Source organism: Paroedura picta, chromosome 10 (assembly GCF_049243985.1).
Source record: "Paroedura picta isolate Pp20150507F chromosome 10, Ppicta_v3.0, whole genome shotgun sequence".
Classification (NCBI taxonomy): Eukaryota; Metazoa; Chordata; class Lepidosauria; order Squamata; family Gekkonidae; genus Paroedura; species Paroedura picta.
In genome coordinates this window covers 81,272,229-81,297,698 of record NC_135378.1, presented here as the reverse complement: position 1 = coordinate 81,297,698, position 25,470 = coordinate 81,272,229, and the positions used below count along the sequence as shown (strand labels likewise).

The 25,470-nt window shown below is 49.0% G+C and overlaps 2 protein-coding genes across 6 annotated transcripts in view; one reads left to right on the top strand and one right to left on the bottom strand.

The window, feature by feature from the left end:
• Positions 1 to 16,510, top strand: part of SEPTIN11 (septin 11) — an 88,092-nt gene extending 71,582 nt beyond the window's left edge. The window contains exons 10-11 of one of the 4 annotated variants that reach the window (XM_077301109.1): positions 11,214 to 11,281; positions 15,301 to 16,510. In XM_077301109.1, coding sequence (XP_077157224.1) covers positions 11,214 to 11,238 — 25 coding nt within the window. In that variant the 3' untranslated portion in view covers positions 11,239 to 11,281; positions 15,301 to 16,510. Of the gene's footprint in view, positions 1 to 3,809; positions 13,867 to 15,300 lie in introns of those variants that run through there. The other 3 variants (XM_077301111.1, XM_077301108.1, XM_077301110.1) reach the window with 3 other exon arrangements.
• A 6,263-nt stretch (positions 16,511 to 22,773) lies between these two features.
• The window catches only part of CCNI (cyclin I), a 42,982-nt gene continuing 40,285 nt past the window's right edge, over positions 22,774 to 25,470 (bottom strand). For both annotated transcript variants that reach the window (XM_077301112.1, XM_077301113.1), the window contains exon 7: positions 22,774 to 24,446. In XM_077301112.1, coding sequence (XP_077157227.1) covers positions 23,988 to 24,446 — 459 coding nt within the window. In that variant the 3' untranslated portion in view covers positions 22,774 to 23,987. The remainder of the gene's footprint in view (positions 24,447 to 25,470) is intronic.

Here is a 25,470-nt window from a genome sequence, read left to right as displayed (position 1 = left end):
ATAGCTGCCCAGGTCTGACTCCAAATTCAGTTCAGTTTGTAAATAAAAACGTAAACATTCTGCTCTCTACCATAACGCGTTCCAGGCTTAAACTGTCTCCTTAGATTTTTATTGTTATTATTATATTTTGCCTGCATGCACGGATAAATGGCTGTGACTCAGTGGTGGAGCGTTTGTTCACACATGGAAAATCTTGGGTTTAGTCCCTGACATCCCTAGTTACAGGATCTCCTGTAGCAGCTGTTAAAGAAAGAGCTTTCTCGGCCTGAGAGATCCTGTCCCTCAAGAGAGGTGGATGGACTAATGCCCTGATTTGAGAGAAAAGAGCTCTAGATCAGTGGTTCTCAACCTGGGGGTCGGGACCCCTTTGGGGGTCGAATGACCCTTTCACAGGGGTTGCGGCAGGGCAAGCTGCTTGGCCGGGGTGTGTGTGTGCCATCCACACAACAACCTTGCGGGGTAGATCGAGATAGAGCAGTCGTCTGTCTGGAGCAAGGGAAAAGAGCGAGTTCGGCCTGGTGGGACAAGGGGCAGAACTGAACTGAGAAACCCCAGAAAAAAACCAATTTATATACAATCATGAACAATGGATCTTCACGCCATTGGTCAGTTTCGGTTTAATTTCTGTGAAAGAACCCTTGCATAATGTTATGGTTGGGGGTCACCACAACACGAGGAACGGTATTAAAGGGTCACGGCATTAGGAAGGCTAGGAACCACTGCTCTAGATGCTTGTAACAAATACCCTGCAGCTCTCTTGACAGGGTGTCCGTTGTGGAACATGGGAAAGAATCTCATTCCGCTGTGAAAACCCCACTGAGATGAAAGAAGGCTGCATTGTGATGCTCTTAATCAGCTCTTGTTAGTTCCAGCAGGATGTGCACAGGGGGATTCCTGCTTGATTGTGACTGGTGTGCTTAGTTCTCAGCTGATGTTCAGTCTCTGAATGGGAAAGATCAGCCTTCACATAGTTTAGGCCAGGGGTAGTCAAACTGCGGCCCTCCAGATGTCCATGGACTACAATTCCCAGGAGCCCCCTGCCAGCGAATGCTGGCAGGGGCTCCTGGGAATTGTAGTCCATGGACATCTGGAGGGCCGCAGTTTGACTACCCCTGGTTTAGGCCATTGGGCTGTCCTTCCTTGGAATTATTAATGGGTGAAGGGAAAGCACTCTGTGCATGCTCATGAACGCTTTTCTGTTGTTGCTAATATATCTTCTTAGCCAGCATGCTGGCATTGGGTGGGAGGGGATAGAATCATAGAGTTGGAAGGGATTACAGAGGCGATCTTGTCCAACTGCCTGCTCTCATGCAGGATCAACCTAAAGCAACCAGGATAAGTATCTGTCTAGATGCTTAGAGAAATAGAACCATAGAGTTGGAAGGGGCCATACAGGCCATCTAGTCCAAACCCAACCCTGCTCCAAGCAGGATCAGCCTCCAGCATCCATGATAAGTATCCATCCACCTACTGCTTGAAGTCTGCCAGTGTGGGGGAGCTCACCCCCTCCTCAGGCAGCCAATTCCATGAATGATCCTGCTTCGGGTACAGCTATGATGCTACCTACTTTGGGGCTTTTCCGCATTCTCATTTTCCTCACTTGTGAGTTAATGTTGCTTTGGGTCCCCCCCCCCAGTTCCACATGTATCTTGCTGCCTGTAGTGGTCGATTTGATATTACATCCCTGTATAAAAAGGTAAAGGTCTCCCCTGTGCAAGCACCGAGTCATGTCTGACCCTTGGGGTGACGCCCTCCAGCGTTTTCATGGCAGACTCAATACGGGGTGGTTTGCCAGTGCCTTCCCCAGTCATTACCATTTACCCCCCAGCAAGCTGGGTACTCATTTTACCGACCTCGGAAGGATGGAAGGCTGAGTCAACCTTGAGCCAGCTGCTGGGATTGAACTCCCAGCCTCATGGGCAAAGCTTTCAGACGGCTGCCTTACCACTCTGCGCCACAAGAGGCTCTACATCCCTGTATATATAGCCTAAAAACCTGCGCTTTACATTTTCAGGGAGATGCGCTGGGAGTAAAGCAAAGTCATATCGAAGTGACCACTAGGGGGAACTAAACATGAACAGTAACATACAAGTGAGGAGGAGAAGATGTCTGCAGAAAGTTGGTCCTTGTAACACACATTACAAGGCAACAACTTTTCAATTTCAAGAAAAAATAGCCATCCTTTGATCTGGAACTTAGGTTTTCATTTTAAAGGCTTTTATCAAAATGGACACGTGCTGGTGAGCGAAGGAAAACCGGTATGGTAAAAGCTTTGTTAGCCAGCTCCATTAGGGACTGCCAGTTCCTCCGGTGACCCGGATACTCAAGCTTCTTGGTCTGTTCTGTTTCCTACATAGAGGAAACCAGAGCAACCAAACTGCGCCCCCTTGATAATGGCGTGGTGATAACTCTCATGCCTGGTAGGACCTTTCCCCCTCCAAGCTACAGAACTATCCTGTGTAGCAGGTAGGCACACAGATAACAGGCGGATCTCGCCCTTGACGGCTTGAGGCAGGCAGAGCGTGAAGGGGGCATGCAAGAACTATTTCGGCTGGTTGGGTGAGTGTCAGTAGCTCACCAGTGGCCGGGAGGAATGTGTGTCCGCAGACCCAGGGTTATGGTGGCAGAGGGGGAGGAGCTTGCCGTCTGGATGGTACCATTTACCAGGGAGTTCTGGGTAATTGTGAACTGGGAACAAAGCATGGACTGTAAGAAGTTTGGAGCTTTTGTGAGTCGCTGCTCACTTCTTCATATCTGAAGAAAGCCACGTAGCCAGCTGGGAGACCTTGGCCCAGTCATAGCTCTCTTAAGAGTTCATGTAGCGTAGCTCTCTTAGAGCTCTCTCAGCCTCACGTACCGCATAGGCTGTCTGTTGTGGGGAGAGGAAGGGGGAAAGGTGTTCATAAGTCCCTTTGGAACTCCTTCGGGTAGTCAAAAACAGCTCTCTACATTTGGGATTTGGCGGAGAATTTGGGATCTTCCACTGGCTCTCCCACGTTTTTCCATGGACTGCAATTCTATTTTTATCATTGTTGTTTTTTTTTAAGAGCCCAAAAAAGGATGGATCCCGAAAAAAGAGCTCATGCTTACCCTAGTTCAGTGCAGGAGCACCTGATTTGCACACAGAAAGTCCTGGGTTCAGCTCACATTAAAGGAACCACAAAGATCCAGCTCTGGGAGTGATCTTTGCAGCCCTTAGAAAGCTGACTCCAGGCAACACAGCAGATGGTCTAGAGCAGAGGTAGTCAACCTGTAGTCCCCCAGATGTCCATGGACTACAATTCCCATGAGCCCCTGCCAGCAAATAGTGGCAGGGGCTCATGGGAATTGTAGTCCATGAACATCTGGAGGACCACAGGTTGACTACCCCTGGTCTAGAGGCCTGATTTTGGGAGAGGATAGTAAATTGGAAGCATAAATCTGCCAAATACACTGTGATCAACCAATGAAACCACATTGCTGATCTTTTTACGTAATCCCGTTTTGTCGAACGGAGCCCCAAAGTTTGAAACGCCGCGTACCTTTGGCCCCCGTGCTGTGCCACTGCTTCAAGTGTCTTGCTTCAGCGCAAAATTGTAACAAGCATGGATTTGAAATGTCAGAGGATGATATTTGTCGCTGCTTCTTGTTCCGTAACCATCCCTCTGCATGAAACCTTCCTGTCAAGAGGCAGAAAGCTGGAAAAGCTTCCCACCGCCCACCCACCCCACACCCCGCGTTGCTCTTCTTTCTTCTTTTTTTTTCTTATTTTTTTGGTATTACTATTATTTCTAACGGTTTTGTTTCCATTTTTGTGTTTTAATTTGCAGTTCAAGCTTCACATAAAGCCTGCCAAGTCTAAAGGACGTCCCTGCATTCACCCGCTTTTGTAGTAATGTGTTTCGGCTACCTTATCTATCTCTTATTTTTGTTCTTCTCCTGAACACAAATCATTCTTATTAACCCAACAGTTTTTGGATGGGTGGGGAATGCCTCGTATTTTATGGGTGTGACCCTGTCTTTGGTCTCTCAGGTCAGCTCAGTGCTAGAATGTCTTGAACTGGGAGTGAGACCTAGATTGAAATACATGATTAAATTTGGGTCTTATTTATATATTACTCTTGAGTTCAATGTCGCCTCATTGGCCATGATCTAGAGAAACCCTTGTGGAGCATGACAAGGATTACTCATATATGCTAGGATTTCCAAATTGTGTTTTTGACTGGCAAGATCCCCCCCCCCGTACTGCAAATTCGGGTTGTGCGGTTGGGCATGGTTCGGCCGCCTCAGTAATCATCAAAGCCTGAGGCGGCCAGCACCGCAGCACGGAGAGGAGAGGAGAGAAGGGGCGGTGACACACCAGCCATCTCTCCTCTCCATGCTGCAGAGGTGGTCTCCTACATGCCACTTTGGGCTTTGATGATCGCCGAACCACACCAAATCGTGCCGAATCGCACAACCCTAAGATTCCGTCCAGCCAAACTTAAGCCTTCAAAAATCCCAGTGAAAACTTGGGATCAGATGCCTAAACTTCTTTGCCACTGAAATCAATGGGCCTTAAAAATGACAGGATGGCGCTCTAGTTTTTCCCCAAAAGAAATTTGCCATGCAAATTTTGGAGTAAGTCTGGGGTTGGGGAGATGAAAGTCTCACTTTCTCCCCTGTTCTCTGGATTCGGGCTAAGCAGGAATCTTGTGACATTTCAAGGACTAGTAAGTTTTTATTCTGGTGTAAGCCAAAGTGGACAAGTGCCCATGAAATTTCTTTACAGAGCAGAATAAAAACTCGTTCGTCTTTTTAAGCTGCTGCAAGAGTCCCGTCTGTTTCTGCTTCTCCGAAAAACATCACCTCCGTTGACGTAGTTGGTGGTTTTAACCAGAAATAACCATAATTCACAAGAGCTAAACTGGAGTCTGCAGTGCCTTAGAGCAGGGGTAAGTCAACCTGTGGTCCTCCAGATGTTCATGGACTACAATTCCCATGAGCCCCTGCCAGCGTTTGCTGGCAGGGGCTCATGGGAATTGTAGTCCATGAACATCTGGAGGACCACAAGTTGACTCAATGGCGAACCACTGCTACTTCTCACTTGCCGTGAAAGCCCCTAGTTGACGTTGCCATAAGCTGGCTGTGACCCAGTGGCACTTCACACACATACACAATACCGTAAAGGCCAACAAGGTCTGAGTTGTATACCCTTAACAGAGCCAAAGCCCCCTTTGTCAGACACAGCTCTGGCTCTCGAAAACTCATATCCCTAAAATCTTACGGGTCTCTTAAGATGCTACTGGATTTGAACCTTGCTCCTCCACTGCAAGACCACTATAGCTATTCGTGCAACATAATTCATGAGTCTGACCCCAGGACATTCAGTTGAATTGCTCTGCTTTACTAAGGACACCTGTTTGCCCCCCAAAAAGAAAAAAAGCGCTTGCATCTGTTTTCCTTAGCTTCAGTAGTAACAAAGAGGATTGACCTGTCCAATATTGGTTGGGTATAGTTGACTGTGCAATATACCCAGTACATTTCTCAGGGGGGGGAATCATGAAAGTTATGGGAATACATAGGAGGCAACTCTAGGATTTTATCCATGATCAACTATTGCCATCAGAATGGGCCCCCTTCTGGCTCCCGGCTCCCTTCCGTCTGGTGATAGCCAGTATTCCATCAATCATAGAATCAGAGTGGGAAGGGAACTCCTGGGTCATCTAGTCCAACCCCCTGCACTGTGCAGGAATCGATCCCCAGGCGTTATAGGTGTAGTTGTAGGAGCACTTCTGATTGCAGCTATGATTTTAGATTATTTTAAAACTTGAAATTGTTTATAATGGTTGTGAGCTACTCCGAGACCGTTCAGACAGGGGTGGCCTATAAGCCTCAATATAAACAAAATGAATAAACCCCACGGCAGATCTAGCTTCGGTCTTCCTTTTTAGCCAGCTTCAGGAAGAATTGGATCAGACCAAGAATTCAATTGAGGTTGCCGCTGAAAGAGGTAGTAAGAAGGTAGCAAACAGAACCCTATTTTTTGTCATGCAGCAGACGAAGGAGGAAGCTGGAGAACCAGAATGACATACTTTTTTGTTCACGCTGGGTTCTGAAAGAGATGGGCGGTCTCTGGTGTTAGACCTTTGTACTCTAAATCAGGGTTAGTCAACCTGTGGTCCTCCAGATGTCTATGGACTACAATTCGCATGAGCCCCTGCCAGGATTTGCGTTTGCTGGCAGGAGCTCATAGGAACTGTAGTCCATGGACATCTGGAGGACCACAGGTTGACTACCCCTGCTCTAAATATTATTGCATGATATATGCTCATGAGCCCATGGCAGAGGCTAAGGAGGGTGGGCAGATGCCAGAACTCAGTTGCCAGAAGATTTAGGGCAGGGATAGTCAACCTGTGGTCCTCCAGATGTCTATGGACTACAATTCCCATGAGCCCCTGCCAGCGTTTGACTACCCCTGTTCTAAACTGCCCAAGTTCTGTCAGGTTGAGGGTTTCTTCTGGAAGCGGAGGGCTGATTACTTTCTCGGTGTCTTGTATTAATTGGGTGCTTGGGTTGTTTTGCATGGCTTTCCAACATGCATGATGCCTTTCTGTTCTTTCGGGTGCCCTTTCTTTAACCTGCACTTCTTCTCCTGGCCTCCGGTGTGCTTGATTGCTCCATAACTAGCCTTCTTTCCTAAGGTGACGCGGCTAACAAAATGCAATTATACGTCCAGCCAGAGCCGTGCGTTGGCGGTGTGAGTTCCCGTCCTAACCGCTTTGAGGTAAAGAAGTTGCGGGAGTCGGGAATAGCCCATAAAAAGTGTATCTGGAATGAGCTTCCCACGGTTAAAGGCACTGTCAATTTGCCAGTTCTAAAGTGGAGAAATTAAATCTATCCCCTTAGGCCTAAGTTACGTTCTGAACAGGAATGACGATACCCATTAAGTGCATCTCCCAGTTTGGTGACCTTGAGCTTGGTATAAAGATTCCAACTTCCATTGGCTGGTTCTTCAGAGTCACTCCGAAGATCTTTAATGTCACACAGCTCATGTGTGAAACAGATGGGACCCTTCTGACGTAACCATATAAAGTTGCCTTATACTGAACTAGACTCTAGATTAGGGTTGGGCGCTTCTGTGAACCTCAGCCATTTAGGCAATCACGGAAGGCTGAGGCAGCCAGCGGCACGGAGGGGAGGTGATGGCACCAGCCGGCATGCCGGCACCCACACCATGGCACTGGCCACCTCGGGCTTCCGCGATCGCCGAAATGGCCAAGGCATGCCAAAGCACCCAATCCTACTCTAGTTCTACCCGGGCCAGTATTACTTACTCAAACTGGCAGTGACTTTCCAAGATCTCAAGCAAAGGCCTTTCTCATTCCGTACTATCTGATCTTTTAAACTGGAGATGCCGGGGCGTGCCACGTACCAAGCTGATGCCGTACGACTGAGCGACAGCCCCTACCCATGAGCAAACACGGAGCACCCCACTTCTAAGGTTTAAAAAAAGTCACGTGGGGTTGAGTCACAGACGGAAGCAATCATGGCGCCCCTGTAATGTAAGAGCCAGCCTTCGCTTTGGGGTCGACCATGATTAAGCATCTTCAGCGAATCTCTGTGGCTTACTGAGAAAGCCTCGGATTTACATACGGAAGGTCCCAGGTTCAATCCCCGGCATCTCCAGGTTAAGAGGGGTAGGCAGTGGGTGACTTGAAAGACCCAAGACTCGGGAGAGCTGCTGACAGTCAGAGTAGAAAACACCAGCCTTGATGGACCAGTCAACATCTGTGCCAGTTTTGCTGCTGCAAAGACCCTAGACCAAGGCCACCTGGACAGCTGTGGAATGGAATAGATTGCCTGTGTTACCACCAGTCTAGAGTCTCAAAATTCTTCCTGATGGTCCCTTCACACAATATGTTTCAGGGTGTACACCTAAGTGTTCTGTATTCAGTTCCATCTTGAATGTACGCCCTCTGCTTAAGCCCAGGTTTGCATTTCATCAGTGGCCCTAGAAGAGGGGGAAAGTCATATCAACCAGAAGGAAGTGGATGTGCTATGAATGGCCCGTGTTGGGAATCTGCATGGTCTAGTGCAGGGGTAGTCAACCTGTGGTCCTCCAGATGTTCATGGCCTACAATTCCCATGAGCCCCTGCCAGCGTTTGCTGGCAGGGGCTCATGGGAATTGTAGGCCATGAACATCTGGAGGACCACAGGTTGACCACCCCTGTGGTTCTGTCTTCATGGGCTGCCCAATGTACATTTAAGGCGACCACCGTCCACAGAGCCGTCCAGCTGGGCGTGGAAGGCTGAGAAGGGAGGACTGTCACTTGTGTTTCTGACAACGTTGAAAACAGCTTATCTGATGAATTGCAGGTCTGACTTAGGTTGGTGTCAACATGGTGGCTTCCCTTCCACTGGGGGGATCTTGGGAGTTGCAGTTCAGCAGACCCATCACTACATTTCCCACGTTTCTTAGGGAGTCACAAAAGATGCAGGGAGTCACAAAAGCCAAAAGCCAACTTCCACATGATGCAAATTGCAGTGTGCCCAGAAGACAACAGTTTCCTTGTTATTATTCCTAACCTTTCTTCCTCTTGCCAATGGTTCTCACAAGCAAATAAAGTCTCACCGGATCTAGGCCTCCTTTTTAAGAACTGCAGAACTGCCGGAGCTGTTTAATCTCTTCTGTTTTTCTCTACTGCTTCTTTCTAGACAGAATCTTTTTTTCCCCTTTCTGGTGCCTTCCAAGAAGGCCTCCAATTTCCGGATTGTTTTCTCTGCCGCTGACGTGCTGCCAGCTTTCCTTCAGCTCAGGGAGTCTCCAGTTTGTCCTCTGTTTTTTTCCAGCCCTCTGAAATGCCTCTCCATCTGTGCTCCTCTGCCCTTCTGTTTGCAAGTTTGCTCTCTCCATCCAGCCCAGTGCACTCAGGGTTTATGACCCCTCTCTGCTTTGCCTAAACGCAGTTTTTAGAGAAAAGACAAGGGGGTGATTAAACCAGCCAAAATGGAGGCTGGGCTATAAAAATATCAAAGAGCTGTAACCTACCAGAATTCAGGGGTAGTCAAACTGCGGCCCTCCAGATGTCCATGGACTACAATTCCCACGAGCCCCTGCCAGCATTCGCTGGCAGGGGCTCGTGGGAATTGTAGTCCATGGACATCTGGAGGGCCGCAGTTTGACTACCCCTGTACCAGATTATGGGGGAGGCAACAGGCCAAAGAAGCTGAATTTAAAAATCCAGAGTTCCACGCACCTCGCCTTCAGCTCTTCCAGCCCCAAACAGGAGTCAGTTTCCTTACCATGTGCTGCAGCTGTTTGTGAATTTGTGTTCAAGTCTTCCAAAGCTTGAATACTTGTGTGGTGTTTGCCCTGGCCGTGTCTGTGCGTGTCCGATTTATAATCCGCTTTTGTGCTCGCGGAATTGTTTAACATTCTCCTTTTTTAATATCTCGCCTTGCGCTTAATTTGGGAGAGGATCCTTCTGAGAGGTACTTGAGATGATATGAAATTTAGACCCTGGACAATTCTGCGGTCACTTCGGAATATGCAGAGGGTCTCTTTTAATTGGCATGGAGGAAGCTTACTCAGGAAAGGAAAAAGAAAAGGACACAAAAACTAACAGTCTTTATACTTTCCTGTGTGTCATTTTGCCCTAGAATAAAATAAATGAATGAATGAATCTGGCCAGTTTACTCAGCCATGAGTAAAACCTGAGAAGGGAATCAACAGGGGCTGTCCAGTAAAGTCTGCTTGTTCCACAAAGTGTAAAGTTTTAAAAAATTTTCCCAAAGTGGTACACAGCTCACAATTAAACAGAAAACTGAGAGCTCCATTTTTTTTTTTTGTTTAATTGCGAGCTGTGTGCCACTTCAGGAAAATTGTAAGATTTTACACTTTGTGGAAGAAACAGACTTTATTGGACAGCCCCTGTTGATTCTCTTCTCGGTTTCAACTTCATGGGATCGACGTTTTTTCTCCTATACGAATAAAACCTAGGCTGGAGCTGTCCTGGATCCTAAAATCATGGGACTAATATAAAACATGGAACGAATTACAGGCTCCTTTTTCACAGTCATCTTGCCTTTAGATGAATACAGGAAGCTGCTTACCGGATGCTAACTTAACCACAGAGCATCTGCAGTTTCTTGAGAAGCTGGTTATCTGTGCCACCCCTCCAGCAACTGAGAAGAGCTTTACCACATGTTTGATCTAAAAGCCAGGCAGTTGGGGAATATGCTGGCAGCAACTTTACCCACTCTGAGTTCCCAAAGATAGGGCAGAATAGAAATCTGTCCCACTTATAATATTTCTGGTCGGGGCTTGGAGGAGGAGCTGGTCTCATGGCTTAAGTGCCACTCAGCGCTTAACACCCACTCAGAGCAGCTGTCCCGCCCCTGAGTGCCTCCTCCTCCAACCGGCTTGCCTGTCTGTCCAGCGGCCAGCCAATCGCCTTCCATCCCCCACCCACTCCTCCTTCTACTTCCTTCCGAGGCTTGGAGGCTGCAGATCCTTGCCCCAGGAGAGCTGCCCCTGCTGGTGAGTTCCCTAACAGCTTTCAGGTCCTGGGGGAGGGGGGGGGCTGTCTGCAGAGTTCTTCCACTCCACCCCCCCCCTAATCTGGCACCTGTTGTATTCCTGAATGCAATGGCCTTGGCCTCTAGTAAATAAATAAAACAAGCCCACCAAAACAACTAGAGCAATGACTAACCAACTAAAGCAATGACTTATGCACCTGCCCATAAATTCCAGTGTAAAGCATCAGTTTTGGGGGGTGGGGGAGAGAATTCAGCTCTAATCCAGTTTCTAAAATCATACCCAGCTAGCCTTCTGGGGGTCTTCTTTATTGGAGCAGGCAAGAAATTAAGATCTCTCCCCCACACACACTGTGTTCCCCTTAAGGAAAAGATAGAAGATTGGCTGCCGTCACTGAATTTGCTGACTTGCTGGTCAAAGTTACGTCACACTCAAGTTATTTGCGCAGGATGCTTTGCACCAGAATGTGTGGATTCCCCCCTTTGAGCATGGATCCCCACATAAAGAAACATGGGCACAGATAGACCACATCCCCCTGTAGGTGTGCATCCTGCCAGCCAGCAAAATGAGGAACGTGCTTAGTTGGATTACGGCTTTTAAATGACTCGCCGTGGGACTGGGGGTCCCATCCTGTTTCACCAGTGCCCGCACCACGTTGAGCCTGCTTACCACTGTGCTTGCTTTCCTTTCCTATATCTATGCCTTTCTTCACAGCAGTCCTTGGCTCTGCACAGAATAGTCCCTCTTGCAAGCTAATGTGGGATGTCCTTTCACCTTTGCATGTAAGTACAGCCTCAGAAGAACCCTCCTGCTCACCTGAGGAAGGGATGGAGAGGGTGGTTTTGCAACAAGCAGGGGGTTCTGCTCCATAGCCAGCCGCCAGGGCAGTCAGCGGATCCCGATGCTTCTGAGGCCCGACCCAGCTGCAGTCTGTTGGGTCTGTTAGTCACGACTACAGTGATTTGAAAGAAGCCGTATTGCTTTGAGGAGGACTTGGACACGACCACTTTTGTCTGAACAGCCCCAGTTAATTCCCCTCTTCGTTAAGCATGCTTGAAATGGCCTGATTTGAAAATACGCCCGGTCTTGAATCTGGTACGTGTCTCTCAAGTTCAGTATGAGCTCTTCCCTAGAAAGATTAGAGTTCCGTTTAAAGACCAACAAGGTTTTTGGGGGATGAACTTTCACGAATCAAAACTCCTTTTGTCAGAAATGCTTTGAGTCTTGATAACTCGTCCGCCGGAAATCTTGTTGGTGGATTAAAATCCAGCTGGTTGTCTGCAGAGCAATGCAGATAGTAAAAATAACGGGGTATTTAAAAAACGACAAAACAGTTCTTCTTCATCCTCACTGACCATCTCTTTAGAAAATCCCAGCTTGGAAGTACAAGCCATTGTACTGTGTGTGTTTTATTTGTGATTCCCTGTAAGAGCAGCCCGGCCCAGCCAAAATAGTTAACCTTCCAAGTGAGGTAGACGTGGTTGAGCACATTTTGATGGGGTTCCAGGGCTGGTTTCCGGGGGAGGCGATGGATGCCGGCTGGGTGGGTGGACCACGTTTCTTTCTGCCCTCCCCCTTACATTTCCCATAATCCTCCTCCAGGACACTGGAAAAGCCAGTAAGGGCAGGCAGGCCCTTTAAAACTGGAACTGGCTAATGTAAGACAGAAAGGGAGAGCATGCAGAGAGATCCATCCAACCGTGGTGCATTGAGGACTAGAATTATGTGCTATCACCATAGCAGACATAGCACCAAGGACACCAGTTAGGAGCTACAGGAAGCTTACTCACTCCATCTTGTGACTTCCCAGAAAACCACTTAAGCCTAGGGGATGACAATGACTGTTGGGTTTCTGTGACAGGTGAATTCAGGGGACAAGCTGTGCCACTAGGGGAGAACAGAAAAGGAAGGTGAACACCAATCCTTAACTTGCACAAATGCCATTTTGAACGCTTAGTGCATTGTACCGTTAAGGCCCCAGCCTCTCCTTTTGGGCTGCCTGGGCTAGTTGCTCGCCCCTGCTGTTAGCCATTGATCACTGACGTTTTGGGTTTGTTTCAACACGAACCACAGCCACACACTCCTAGATGAATTTAAGACAAAGCAGGTCAGTGGAGTGTAATCCCAGCTATTCCAATTTGGTGTGCGCATGGGAGCTCTCCTAGTACAGGGCTGCCTTATTGGCTTCAATGGACATAAGAACATAAGAGAAGACCATGTTGGACCAGGCCAGTGACCCATCCAGTTCAACTCTCTGTGTCACATAGAGGCCAAAACTCAGGTGCCATTGGGAGGTCCACCAGCAGGGCCAGAACTCCAGAAGCCCTCCCACTGTGGTCCCCCCCCCCCAAGCACCAAGAATGCAGTGCTTCACTGCCCATCTGTACATTTTGGCTAATAGCCATTGATGGACCATTGTTCTGTATGCTTCTCCAGTCAATAGAGAAGGCACCCTGTTTTTGCACCTATGACGTGCATCCTCCATGGAAGTAGATAAGAAAGCCAACTTGGACAGAGCGCCATGTGCACACAGAAACACCTATGGGGCTCTGAACCAGTCTTTGCCTGGTCGGAATTCTCCCTGGGTCTTCATTGCTCCTGTGAGTCGGCTTGTCAATGTGATTCTGTTGCAACACGATGCTGGTAGATACATGGCTTGTGCGCATCCGTTCCATCGCTCCACCTGAGTCATGTCTCTGTGAGGTAGCTGTTCTTTTGTCGTTCAGCTCCTTCCCCCCCCCCCCCCCCATTTGATGTTCTCTCTCCATTGGAAGGGGAAGGAAAACCATGGGTGCATTGACAGTTATGTGATATCTGTTCCTCTCTAGCTGGAGTCCGAGAACATATACATGAAGGATTTTAATTTGCCTCTATTCCCACCAACCCACCCCACTCCCCGATTAACTGAAAATAAAACTGTGAATGGCTGTAGGAATACATTGTCTGTACGCTTCTGTTTTGTGGAGTTTGTTTCTTATGAAGTTTGCTTAACTGCCTTACAGCCTTCTAGATATAGCTTTTTAAACAAAAGTTTTTCCCTTTCTGTTTTTGACAGTAGCCTGTTTCTTTTTTTTTACCAGAACGACTTTGTAATCGACTTAAAACAGTGTTAATATAGCATTATATACATTATGTATCTGTCCATTAGAATTGTGTTTTTTTCCTCCAATGTCAAAAGAAGATGGCTTCCTTCCCCCCCACACACAAAAAAAAAGTACGTCGACAGTGGGAGTCTTGTGCATCTGCCAGACTCATGGGGGATTTTTTGTGTATATGTTCTTGAAGGTTTGCTTCTTAAAAGTCTGAACACACAAAGTGGGAAGGAGAAAATACAGTTTTTTTATATAAAAACAAAACCCCAACCATTGTTTTTGCGTGTGATTTCCATTTTTTTCATTTGTGAATGATGTTTCCGTGGGGCGGGAGGAAGAGAGGGGGGAAATAATTGGAGGACTCTGGTGGGTTTCGGGCCATTTCCTTTCCCCCTAGCTTCTTTGCACCTCTGTCATCTTGTCGTTGTTTCTGTTGTTTTCCAGGCTTACCCTCTGTCCCTGAGAACCCCTGTTCTGTGCCCTGCTGTGGTCCAAACCTCTCTGTGCTTTCATTTCTGCATGTTCTGGTTCTGCTATAGTTGGGGCTGCCGCTACAAAATATTGATAGGATTAGGTATCTCTCTTGGGCTGGGGAGGGGCGGAGCTCAGTGCTACAGGGCCAGGCAAGGCCAATCCCATTAGACCTTGGAAACTAAGCAAGACCGACCCCAGCTAGTATTTGGATGGGAGACCTCTAAGAATTTGGATGGAGTTCCTCCAAGGAACACTAGGGGCCATGACACACAGGCAGGCAATGTCAAACCACCTCCAAATGCCCCTTGCCTGGCTGCCAGACCATCTCCTGGCTATGCATACCGTACAATAAATAATAAATAGAGGGGGGGGGGGGGCTTGGAGGTCCCAAGTTCAATTCCTGGCATCTCCAGTAAAGATCTGCTGGTGTGGTGGGTGAAATTATTAAACAGAGGCTGGGTAGCCATCTGACGGAGAGGCTGATTCTGTGAAGGCTCAAGGGAGTGGCAGGTGACAGTGGATGAACGAGAGGGTGGTGAGTGTCCTGCACAGTGCAGGGGGTTGGACTAGATGACCCAGGAGGTCCCTTCCAACTCTGTTATTCTACGATTCTATGATAGACCTCTGCCAAAGACACGGCAGAGCAGCTGCCAGCCTGAGCAGACAATACTGAACTTAACGGGCCAAGGTTCTGACTCGGCGTAAGGCGGCTTCTCATGAACAGAGCCCAGCTTTCTGTTCAGAAACGTGTTTGCAGCAGGAGGAGGCGGGCAAAGCATTACAGGGCCAGACCACGTGCAGGGAGAGGGCATCCCCAGTGAGAAAAATGCTTTTTATTGTCCCTCCTGTGGGGAAATTCAACAAGCTGTGGAATAAAGCATGCAGCCCGCCAAGCCAAAATGTGTAGCTTGCGGGCTTCATTCGATGCAGAATTTCGATCAGTGAGGGGTCCAACAGAGGCTGGCCGGCCCCGACTATACAAAACCCACTTCCCATCATTCCCTCACCGTTTAAGGCAGGGGTCGTCAACCTGTGGTCCTCCAGATGTCCATGGACTACAATCCCCATGAGCCCCTGCCAGCGTTTGCTGGCAGGGGCTCATGGGAATTGTAGTCCACGGACATCTGGAGGGCCACAGGTCAACTACCCCTGGTTTAAGGCACTGTTGTTACCTTTTCTTTTCCGCCCCCTCCTCTCTCGGATTCTGAACCTTCTTTTCTTTTTCTTTTCCGTAGCTTCTTCTTTATGTAGCTGTCAGTCACCCGAGCGTGCTCCACCTCCCTCTCACCTTGTGGCACGTCGGAAGAGGCCGCCGATAAGCCACCCGTGCCCGCAAACCCACTGGGAGACGTGTTACCTCATTCTTCCGCCTTCCTGCCCTTTTTTAAAACTGTGTGGCTCGCCACGGTGCGTGCCTGTGCGTGCCTGTGCGTATGTGTGTCCTTTCCAGGTGTCTGGCCACTCGGCACCACCTGGGTTGACCTTTTGTCACTGCCCCCCCCGATGGCTAGCGACGAAGCGGCAGAGTCGCCTCCCGAGACTTTTCGCTGGAGCACGTCTGCCCTTCCAATACAGCAGGCGTTTGACTCTCGACATAAGGACAACGTGAACTTCGAGTGCGTACGTGCGTGTTTGTGTTCGTGTGTGTGGGTGGGGAGAGAGGGGGGGGACGTATGCGAGAACACGAGGCTGTTTTGTGCCGAGACTGTTTGCATCCCTACGCCGATTTAATCTGGCACCGAATCGGAGTCTCGTAAAGAGATCCTGTCAACTGGTTACCCTGAAAGCCATATGAATTCCAAAGGATTCCCACCACCTGTGATAATGCTCCCTTAGCTGAGACGCGATCCTGACCCGGAGCGCCAAGACTAGCCTAATTTAATCAGGTCAGAAGCTAAGCAGGGTCAGTCCTGGTTAGTATTTGGATGGGAGGCCATGAAGGGTCGTGACAGGGAGGCAGGCAATGGCCAAGCCCTTCTGAACATCTCGTGCTTTGGAAAACGTGCAGTGTCAGCTTGGACTCAAAGGCACTTCCCACCACCAGCTGGGATTGGGAGAAGAAGAGGAGAAAGTCCACGAAGACATACCAAAATGCTAATCCATTTATATCTCAAACCATGCCTTCCTTAAACCTGGTTTCATTAGCTTCCAGCTCTCCGGAAGCCGGAATTCTGTACATGGCCCCACTGTTAGATTTAGAGGCCCTCCCACACCCTTCTTGCAACCAGACCTTCATGTATTTAAGGAGGATTTTTAAGAATCGCCCAACAACAAAAGCAACGGTGACTGATACAAAATTAGAGCAACGAGTCACACAACCCACTGTATGAAACGGGTAGGCAAACTGGCTCTTCAGATGTCCATTTCTACATTGCCTGTGGACCTAAAGAGACTATATTCTCGGTCTGCTACATCAGGGGTAGTCAACCTGTGGTCCTCCAGATGTCCATGGACTGCAATTCCCGTGAGCCCCTGCCAGCAAATGCTGGCAGGGGCTCATGGAAATTGTAGTCCATAGACATCTGGAGGACCACAGGTTGACTACCCCTGTGCTACATGACTCTGTGCCAAGCATAAAAGAAAATACAGGATGAGGGTGAGTGTAGAACAGGAGTAGTCAAACTGCGGCCCTCCAGATGTCCATGGACTACAGTTCCCAGGAGCCCCTGCCAGCATTCGCTGGCAGGGGCTCCTGGGAATTGTAGTCCATGGACATCTGGAGGGCCGCAGTGTGACTACCCCTGGTGTAGAATCTAGCAGCTCGAGAAGTTCCTTTTTGCTATTCCTCCCCCCTTTACAATGAAGCTTGTAGTTCTTCTGGTTTCCGAGGAGAATTTGATATCTGACACTATCTTGGAAGACAAGGGAGAAATGAAGGTTTGCTCCACCTTGCCTTCTCCACTTCCCCACAGCCAGGAGAACTGGCCTGAACGAATCGTAATATGTAAGTATGCGTTTGAGTGTATCATTTATTCAGGTGGATGGATTTTTGTCCCTCCCAGGGTGCGGAATCTGATCTATTGAAAGTTCGCCCAGCCTCGCCTAAGCCCTGTTGAATATTGGTCAATATGTTCGATTCCTGGATTCAGAAGATGTTTATGAATTAAAAAGTCGTTCTTGAGTAATCGGGCAGTAAGCTTGTTTCCTTCTCTCCTCCCCCCCCCCCTCACACACACACAGGAAAATGAGCTTACAAAAACAGGGAGGCAGCAGAAGCAGCATCTTTTCCAGAGCCAGTTCCAGGTACTGGTGATCCTTCCTTTCCACCCCACACCTGAATACCACTCACCTGTGCAATGTAAAAGCATAAGGGAAGCCATGTTGGGTCAAGCCAATTGGCCCATCCAGTCCAACACTCTGTGTCACACAGTGGCCAAACCCCAGGGGCCATCAGGAGGTCCATCAGCCGGGCCAGATCTCCAGAAACCCTCCCACTGTAACCCCCCAAGAACCAAGAATGCAGAGCATCACTACCACAAGACAGAGTGTTCCATCTATACGCTCTGGCTAATAGCTACTCATGGACACTTGCCCTTAAGAACATCAGAGAAGCCATGTTGGATCACGCCAATGACCTGTCTGGACCAACACCCTGTGTCACACCGTAGCCAGGGCCAAGGCCAGAACTCCAGAATCCCTCCCACTGTTGCCCCCCAAGCACCAAGAATACAGAGCACATTGCACATACAGCTTATGGCTACAGCCACTGATGAAACTCTGCTCCAGATGTTTCTGCAATCCCTTCTTGAAGCCATCTATGGCTGTAAGAATCCTCCCACTTGCAGCAAGATGAAGAGCAGAGCAGTGTGTGTGTGTGTGTGTGTGTGTGTGTGGTTGTACCTTACTTTTCTCATCCAGGAGGAGGCTCAAAGTGGCAGACAATTGCCTACCCTTTGTCTCCCCACAACAGACACCCTGTGAGGTAAGTGAGGCCGAGGGAGCTCTGAGAGAACTGTGACTGGCCCAAGGTCACCCAGCTGGCTGCATGTGGGAAAGGAGTGGGGAATCAAACCCTCTCCAATCAGAGGCCCCCACTCTTCACCCGTCCACCACAATGGCTCTTAAAGCTCTCCCCTCTCCTATGTTCCGTTCCCTGCACATTGTTTCTTTGACCTCTGGCCAGTATGTGCAAGCAGGGGGTGCTGCTGCCATGGCTACTGGAGAGCCCCCACTGTACACCACCTACATGACCTCCCTTAATGACTTGGGCAGGTGGAAGTGAGAGGGCAGAGGAGGTGTGTAGGTGGTCAGTGGCAGTGGGTCCCCCTGAAACCCCAGGTCTTGGACTGTGCCCCAACTCAGGCCACAGTGACGGCCTTGCCCTCATGCACCCAAGAGGCATACCTCCCCTCCATCGGTGCTGCTGAACCACGCCCAGAACAAGGAGCATGTCTCTGTCCCTCCGAATGACTGCTTCTCTCCATGCAAATATATGCAGGCCTGGTTCCTTCATTGATTAAGCAATCGAAGGTACACTCGAGTAATTGGCTGAGGCTCCTTTAATGAAGTGGCTGCCCTAATTAGCCGCCAGGAGACACAAAGTCTCCCTTAAATCTCCAAGGCCCCTCGGTTTAATGGGGATTTAGAACACATGCCAGTGGTTTTGACCCTTGGCAACACACAAGATTTGCCTTCCTGAAAAGGCCATTCCTTATAAAACTGCCCTGCATTGCAATGAAAGGGGTGGGTCGAAATGTCACAATAAGCAGAGTCTCTCTCTGTCTCTCAGCTGTGTTATAGGATATTTTCTCCCCTGGGCCAGTGCTGGGCACTGCTGTGTTCACAAGCATGGGACCAATCTAGATTGGGGAATTCCTCAATATTTGGGGTGGGGCATATGAAGGGCAGGGCTTAGGAGGAGGGGAGACCTCAACAGTGGATCCTGGCATCCAGGGGTGGCCAAGCTGTGGCACTAGCAGGGGCTCATGGGGATTGTAGTCCATGGACATCTGGAGACCCACAGTTTGCACACCCAAAGCAGCCATTTTCTCCAGGGGAATCAGCCCTTGTAATCTGGAGATCAGCTGTGATTCTCAGAGATCTCCAAGCAACCGTAGCACAGATACCTGTGGCAATAGCCACCAGGGATCAAACCAGAACCCGACGCCAGGAGATCCTTGTTTGATGGTAATCCGCAAGCAGCTGAAGTTATCTGAAATCGAGTTGGGTTGCAGCTGCCGGGAGGGGTGTGGATGAATGTTTCTCTCCCAATAACACCTCCTCACCATCCCTGAACTGATGGGGGCGCTTCCTGATGACTAATTACGGGTATGGTCTGATTGCCTAATTCCTGCATCTCGTACTTTGTCCTTTCCACTTGCAAAGGGAAGTTTTTGAGCTGTGGGCCATAAACAGCCAACAACAGACCTGTTTGCTCTTCCCCACCTCAAGAGCAGTCACCCACGAGGACCACTGGAAGAGAAGTGGAGCAGCCCCCCCATATGCTCCTAAACTGTTGGCCACAGAAACAAGGAGGAGAGTGATGGGGACAATCCAGGGCCTGCTGCCCAAGCCCTATGAGGAAAGGCTGACGCACTTGGACATGTTCAGCTTGGAGAAGAGGCAGTTGAGAGGGGACAGGGTGGCTCTCTTTATCTGAAAAATTGTCACTTGTAGCAGGACAAGGTGCAGTTCCTGTTGGCGGCAGAGGAGAGGACCTGCAGCAATGGGGTCAAACTATGTGTGGAATTATATCAACGATATATTGGGGAAATGCAATGACAAACCATCTCTCTACGTCTCTTGCGTTGGAAGCCCCAGCAGGTGGCCCTAGTTCAGTGGCCACTGGACTGTCAAACAACAACAAAAAACCCTACCATCAACAGATGTGTCATATTTTAAAACTAGCAAACAACAAATGCATGACAGTGTACAGGGGGGGAGTTATGAGTCTGTAAAAGCAGTTGTGCTTTCGGGCCAAAATCTCCTGCTGTACAAAGAAAATTAAAAAGCAGCCTCAGCTTCCATCAGCATGGAATCTCTTACACAGAAGCCTGTTTTAAATCCTCAGCCTGAATGAATGGAGAGACGGTAATAGCGAATAGACCTACTGGAGGGTGCTAGAGGCTTTTGCTAAAAGCCCGATATCATTGCACGGCTTCTAGGCCAACATCCGCTGGCAGGGGCTTGTGGGAAATGTAGTCCATGCACATCAGGGGAGCCCCAGCCGGGTCACCACTGCTGTAGGCATTTCCAGCCCGTTCTTGCTCTGTTTTCCTGCACATCCCCCAGTTCGGAAAATCCAAGTGTGTTGAAACAAATTAATATCATGATCAAGGATTGGAGAAATTATAGGTTCTGGATTGTAACATCTTTGGGCCATAAATGATCAATGTGAGGCAACAATGTGGGGCCAGAAAACAGGGTTGTAGGATAACAGCAAAGAACAGAGCTAACATATTAATTAAAGAGCATATCCTGAGGTTTGCATTGAAAGGTCACTGGTTGCTCAGCCCCTTCCCTCCGAGCATGCCTAGATCAGGAGAGGAAGATGATGTCAAATAAAATGGATTCCGTTCTTCATTCCAAACCGGAGCAGGGGGTGAGACACGGAGTTTTCAACTATCTGGCCTGTACCACCACCACTGGGTATCGACTTGGCACATTAACACTAGGTAGTGCTCCAACCCTCCCTTTTGTCTCACAACAATCCTGTGAGGTAGGAGAGGCGGACAGAGAGCACACCTGCCTCAAGGTCAGCCAGCAAGCCAGCAAGAATCAAGCAGGTTCCCATTCAATTCAAAGGCTGACGCCTGGGGAAAATTGAAGTTTTGCTAACTTAAACATTCGTTCAAGATGCCTGTGACTTCATAGAGCCAGGTAAAGGAGGATGGAGGTAACCCAGATGCCAGTCACACCACTGGGCCTGCCTGTTTCAAGGCCACAAGAATCTAGGAGGCTGCACTACATCCTTTTAGTGGCTGTTTGTGGGTGGAAGGTGTTTGTTCAGTGAACTCAATGCAGCTGCCGAGTATTTGCTTTAATTGGCAAACCCATCTCATTAGTAAGCACAAAATGTTTGGCAATTTAGCCGCTTTTGTGAATCACAGTTAGTCTTAAAGGTGCTGCTGGACTCTGATTTTATTGTGCTACTTCAGACCAACACGGCTACTCATTTGAAGCTAGAATGTGTGTGCATCTGGCCTTTATTTTGGGGGAATGCAGTGATTTGAGATGCTGAATTAATCAGCCCTGCACAATGTTAAAATAAAACACATTACCCTTAATTATCGCTACCAAATTCTGGAGGTTTCCACCTGAATCCAGGTGGACTCTCAACTGATCCAGCTTGGTGTCTTGGTTAGGAGCACCAACTTCTAAACTGGTGAGCCGGGTTTGATTCTACACTCCCCCACATGCAGCCAGCTGGGTGAACTTGGGCTTGTCACAGCCCTGATATGTTCTCACACAGCAGTCCTGTCCGGGCTCTCTCAGCCTCACCCCCCTCACAGGGTGTCTGTGGTGAGGAGAGGAAAGGGAAGGCGAATGTAAGCTGCTTTGAGACTCCTTCCGGGAGAGAAAAGTCACATATAAGAACCAGCTCTTCTTCTTCAGTAATCTCAGGGCTCTCTCAGCCTCCCCTCCCTCACAGGGTGTCTGTTGTGCGGAGAGGAAGGGAAGATGATTGTAAGATGTTTTGAGACTCCTTCAGGTAGAGAAAACCGGCATATGAGAACCAACTCTCCTTCTTCACTGGCTGTAACTACCAGATTGTTTTGTGAAACTCACCTTGTAAATATCCTTCCCTGCAGGGGTGACGTTCTTGATCCTAGCCCCCCGTCAGCTGGAGGCTCTGTCCCTTGGTCTCTGGCTGCATGGGTAGAAAAGAGGCTGGGTCGACAGAATTTGCACTTCTGCCTGTTTTTTTTTTCTTACTCCCTTCTCTGAAGGATCCTGTCCCTGGGGTCCCTTAACACAAGCACCCACCGTGTCTGGATTTGAACCCAAGCCCTCCAATTCCACTATACCACATCGGCATGGGAAAGACCCATACTTCAGTCAGCAGATGTATGCTTGTCATGTGCAAAACTCCAAATTCCAACCTCATCATTAAAGGGAATTCTGCTGCTGCCTCACCCTAACCTGGTGCACCTGATCTTGTCAGATCTCAGATGTTAAGGAGGGTTGGCCCTGGTTACTTAAGAGGGCAGGGCACTGAGGGATTGCAGGGTACCGGTTCAGAAAGCAGGCCGTGGCAAACCACCTCTCTCTCTCTTTTGCTCTGACTTGAATGGTCCAGCTCACCTGATCTCATCAGATGGCAGAAGCTAAGCAGGGTCGGCCTTGGAAGACCACCGAGGTATCCCAGGGTCCTGATGCAGAGTCAGGCAGTAGGAAAACCACTATGGGGCATATGAGAACCAACCGTTTTTTAAAGCAGCTGCGAGCTTCCTTGATGCCATTCTGACCACTGTTTCCAGAAAGTACGACGAGAGATGGGAACACGGGAAAGAAGACCACAGGAATTAATGGGCTCCGTCACTGGAAAGATCTGGTGCATTTCTGTGCTCAAAGAAGGCGGCGTTTTGGAAACTTGGATGGGGCTGAAGTGCATGGTGGGATGGGAGGGGTTTCCTGAGCCTCAGCAGAAGGCAAAAACGAACAGGAACCGAAAACAGCCATTGGCTGAGGATTTGTGGGTCCTTTGTGCCATCCGGCCTCTCCCCATTTGCGCCCGATACTTTAAAAAATACAAGACACGGATCACCCCAAGGACAACGTTGTTTTATTGCTACCAGAAGGCTTAACTGAGTCTGGCCGCTGAAAGCAAATACCTTCCAAAGGACTGCAGGGGGAACTTTGAAACGGAGATTATTCGGAGGAGCAGAGTTAGGAGGCTGAAGAAGAAAATGCTTGGAAAACTTTGGTGCTTGCCCCTCCCCTCCCCTCCCCAGGCTTCTTCTGTAAAAGTTACATGAATGTAAAAATGGAGGACGGGAAGAAGCCGGAAGGAATCCACACTGAATCCTTTCCATGCAGCGAAAACCGAATGCCGCATTAAGTCATTAATGCCACTGTTGTTGCTGCACAGGAAGTGGGGGGAGGGCTTGCAGCTTTGGGGGCATTGTTATGTTGCATTTTGCCCCAGGCTGCGGCCCATTTGTGGACACAATTCAAACCTGCCAACCTTTGCCTGAAGATGATCTGAACCTGGAAATCTGAGGAGAAATTCCCTGCTAGGGACCGATGTGTCTTCCGTTTTCCATTGACACTGGTCTGGGTTTCTTTGGTGCTGGGCTGCCTTTTCAATCCCCCAAATTGAAAATGTAGATCGAGTTTTTAACTAACATATTTTAAACGCCAAAGTGCTAAATGATAGAAAAGGAGAGTTTTGCGGGAGAGGGAGGGTGCATGTTGGGAAATAAAAGGAAAGGTTAGCTATGTTAACAGAGCAGAAATACCGAAAGACATGCACAAGACAATCTGATAGATCAAAAATAAAAAGAGCGAGGATTCGGGGAAAGTCCTCAAAATGATGCAAAACTCAGAATCTGGAGAGGTGGCATCGCTGGAAATTTGGAACAGGGTCCTTAATTTTGCACAATCGGTGTGAACTCTCCAACACGGCCGATGGAGGGGTACAATACACAACAGCAGATTAAAAACAGTGGAACAGACAACACGAGAAAGAAATTTTTGCTACTTTTTTTTTTTTTGCGTAGTTTTGGGTCTTTTTAAAAAAGTTTTTTTATAATTTTTTTTTCACTTTGTTTTGAAGTACTTAAATAATGGGGGGGGGGGAACGATGATTAGCCGCACGAGGTGGGGGTGAGGGAGGGGAAAAGAGGGGTTTTGGACAAGACAAATCTAACTCCCTTCTGCTTAGATCTGTAAGGTATTGCCTTCGCTCTACTGGCCAGCTGTCGCCCAATGTCGTGTGTGCGGCCCAGGCGTTTCCTGCCGAAGGAGCAGGGCGGGCAAACTACATGACGGACACGGGCTGCAGAGGGGGACAAGGGGACGCGCTTCCTCCTTGCCGCGAGGCGTCGGCGCTGCAGGCCGAGGGGGCCTTCCCTTCCAAGGCCACCCCTTCCGGAGCGTTCTCCTCGTTGTAGAGCCGCTTGATCCCGTCGTAGAAGTCGTCCACCTCCATCTCCTCCACTTTGCGCTTGGCCGTGGCCTGCTTGACTCTGCCGGGAGCCGGCCGGCACAAGCACAGCACAGCGGAGCCGTGGCTTGGCACTTCCGGTTCGCGGTTGTCCTTGCAGCCCGGACCTGGGGCGGAGCGGGGGTGGAATCGGAGGGCTCCCGCGTGGCAGGCCTCCAGGCTGTGCTTCAGGGGGCTGTAGACGTAGACGGAGTTGGGCGGCAGAGAAGGCTGCAGAGGGGAAAGGTGCTGTGCTACCAGCTCCCGGCAGTGGATCAGCTGTGAGCTGTCCATCTGGGAGGGAGGGAGGGAGGGAGGAGGGAGGAAGCACAAAGAAGAGGCTGGTGAAGGAGGGCGTCTCCTGGCTGGGCTGAGGCTGCCAGCCTCCGGGTGGGAGTCACAGAATGCACAGGGGAGGGGAAAATACGATAAACCTTGAGAGGCAAATAGTAACAGGGAATATTTAATGCTGTACTTTCCAAAAAGAGAAAAAGAAATAACAATCAACAGGAACTAGTACAGCAGGGGTAGTCAAACTGCGGCCCTCCAGATGCCCATGGACTACAATTCCCAGGAGCCCCCTGCCAGCGAATGCTGGCAGGGGGCTCCTGGGAATTGTAGTCCATGGACATCTGGAGGGCCACAGTTTGACTACCCCTGTAGTACAGACTCATATGGGAGTATGATGGCTTTTCCTAAATATGCATGAAAATAGAGGCAGGCGTTGGTTCCCGAAATTTTCGCCGTTTCACACAAATTCACAAAAAAATTTCCATTTGGAATTTTTGCAAAATTTCAAGGACTCTGGAATTCTTATAACAAAACAAAATCAGTGACACCTTTAAGAATTCTTATGAGGACTTTTTATTTGGCATTTTTGTCAGGGATTATTTTTGACTCTGCTGTTTCTCTTTTTGGAAAGTAGAGCGTTATATATTCGCTGCTTCTTTTGGACTCTCATGGTTCATCGTATTTTTAACTCCCAGGAGTTGCCTGGAGATCTCTGGCTATTACTACCAATCTCAATACAACAGAGATCAGTCACCATGGAGGAAACATCCATTTTGGAATTTGCTCGGTCAGAACAGTTTTATCAGTGCCGTGGCGAGCCCAAGATCTGACTGACTGCATGTGGGGGAGTGGGGAATCGAACCCAGCTCGCCAGATTAGAAGTCCGCACTCCTAACCACTACACCAAGCTTTAATTCAATAGTATCTTATTTGACCGTGCTTGAACCTTACAGTATATTCTGCATTGAGCGAGTTTCCCATTTTCCTTCAATTGCATCAATTTGGGGGAATCCTAAAATGGCTGCCA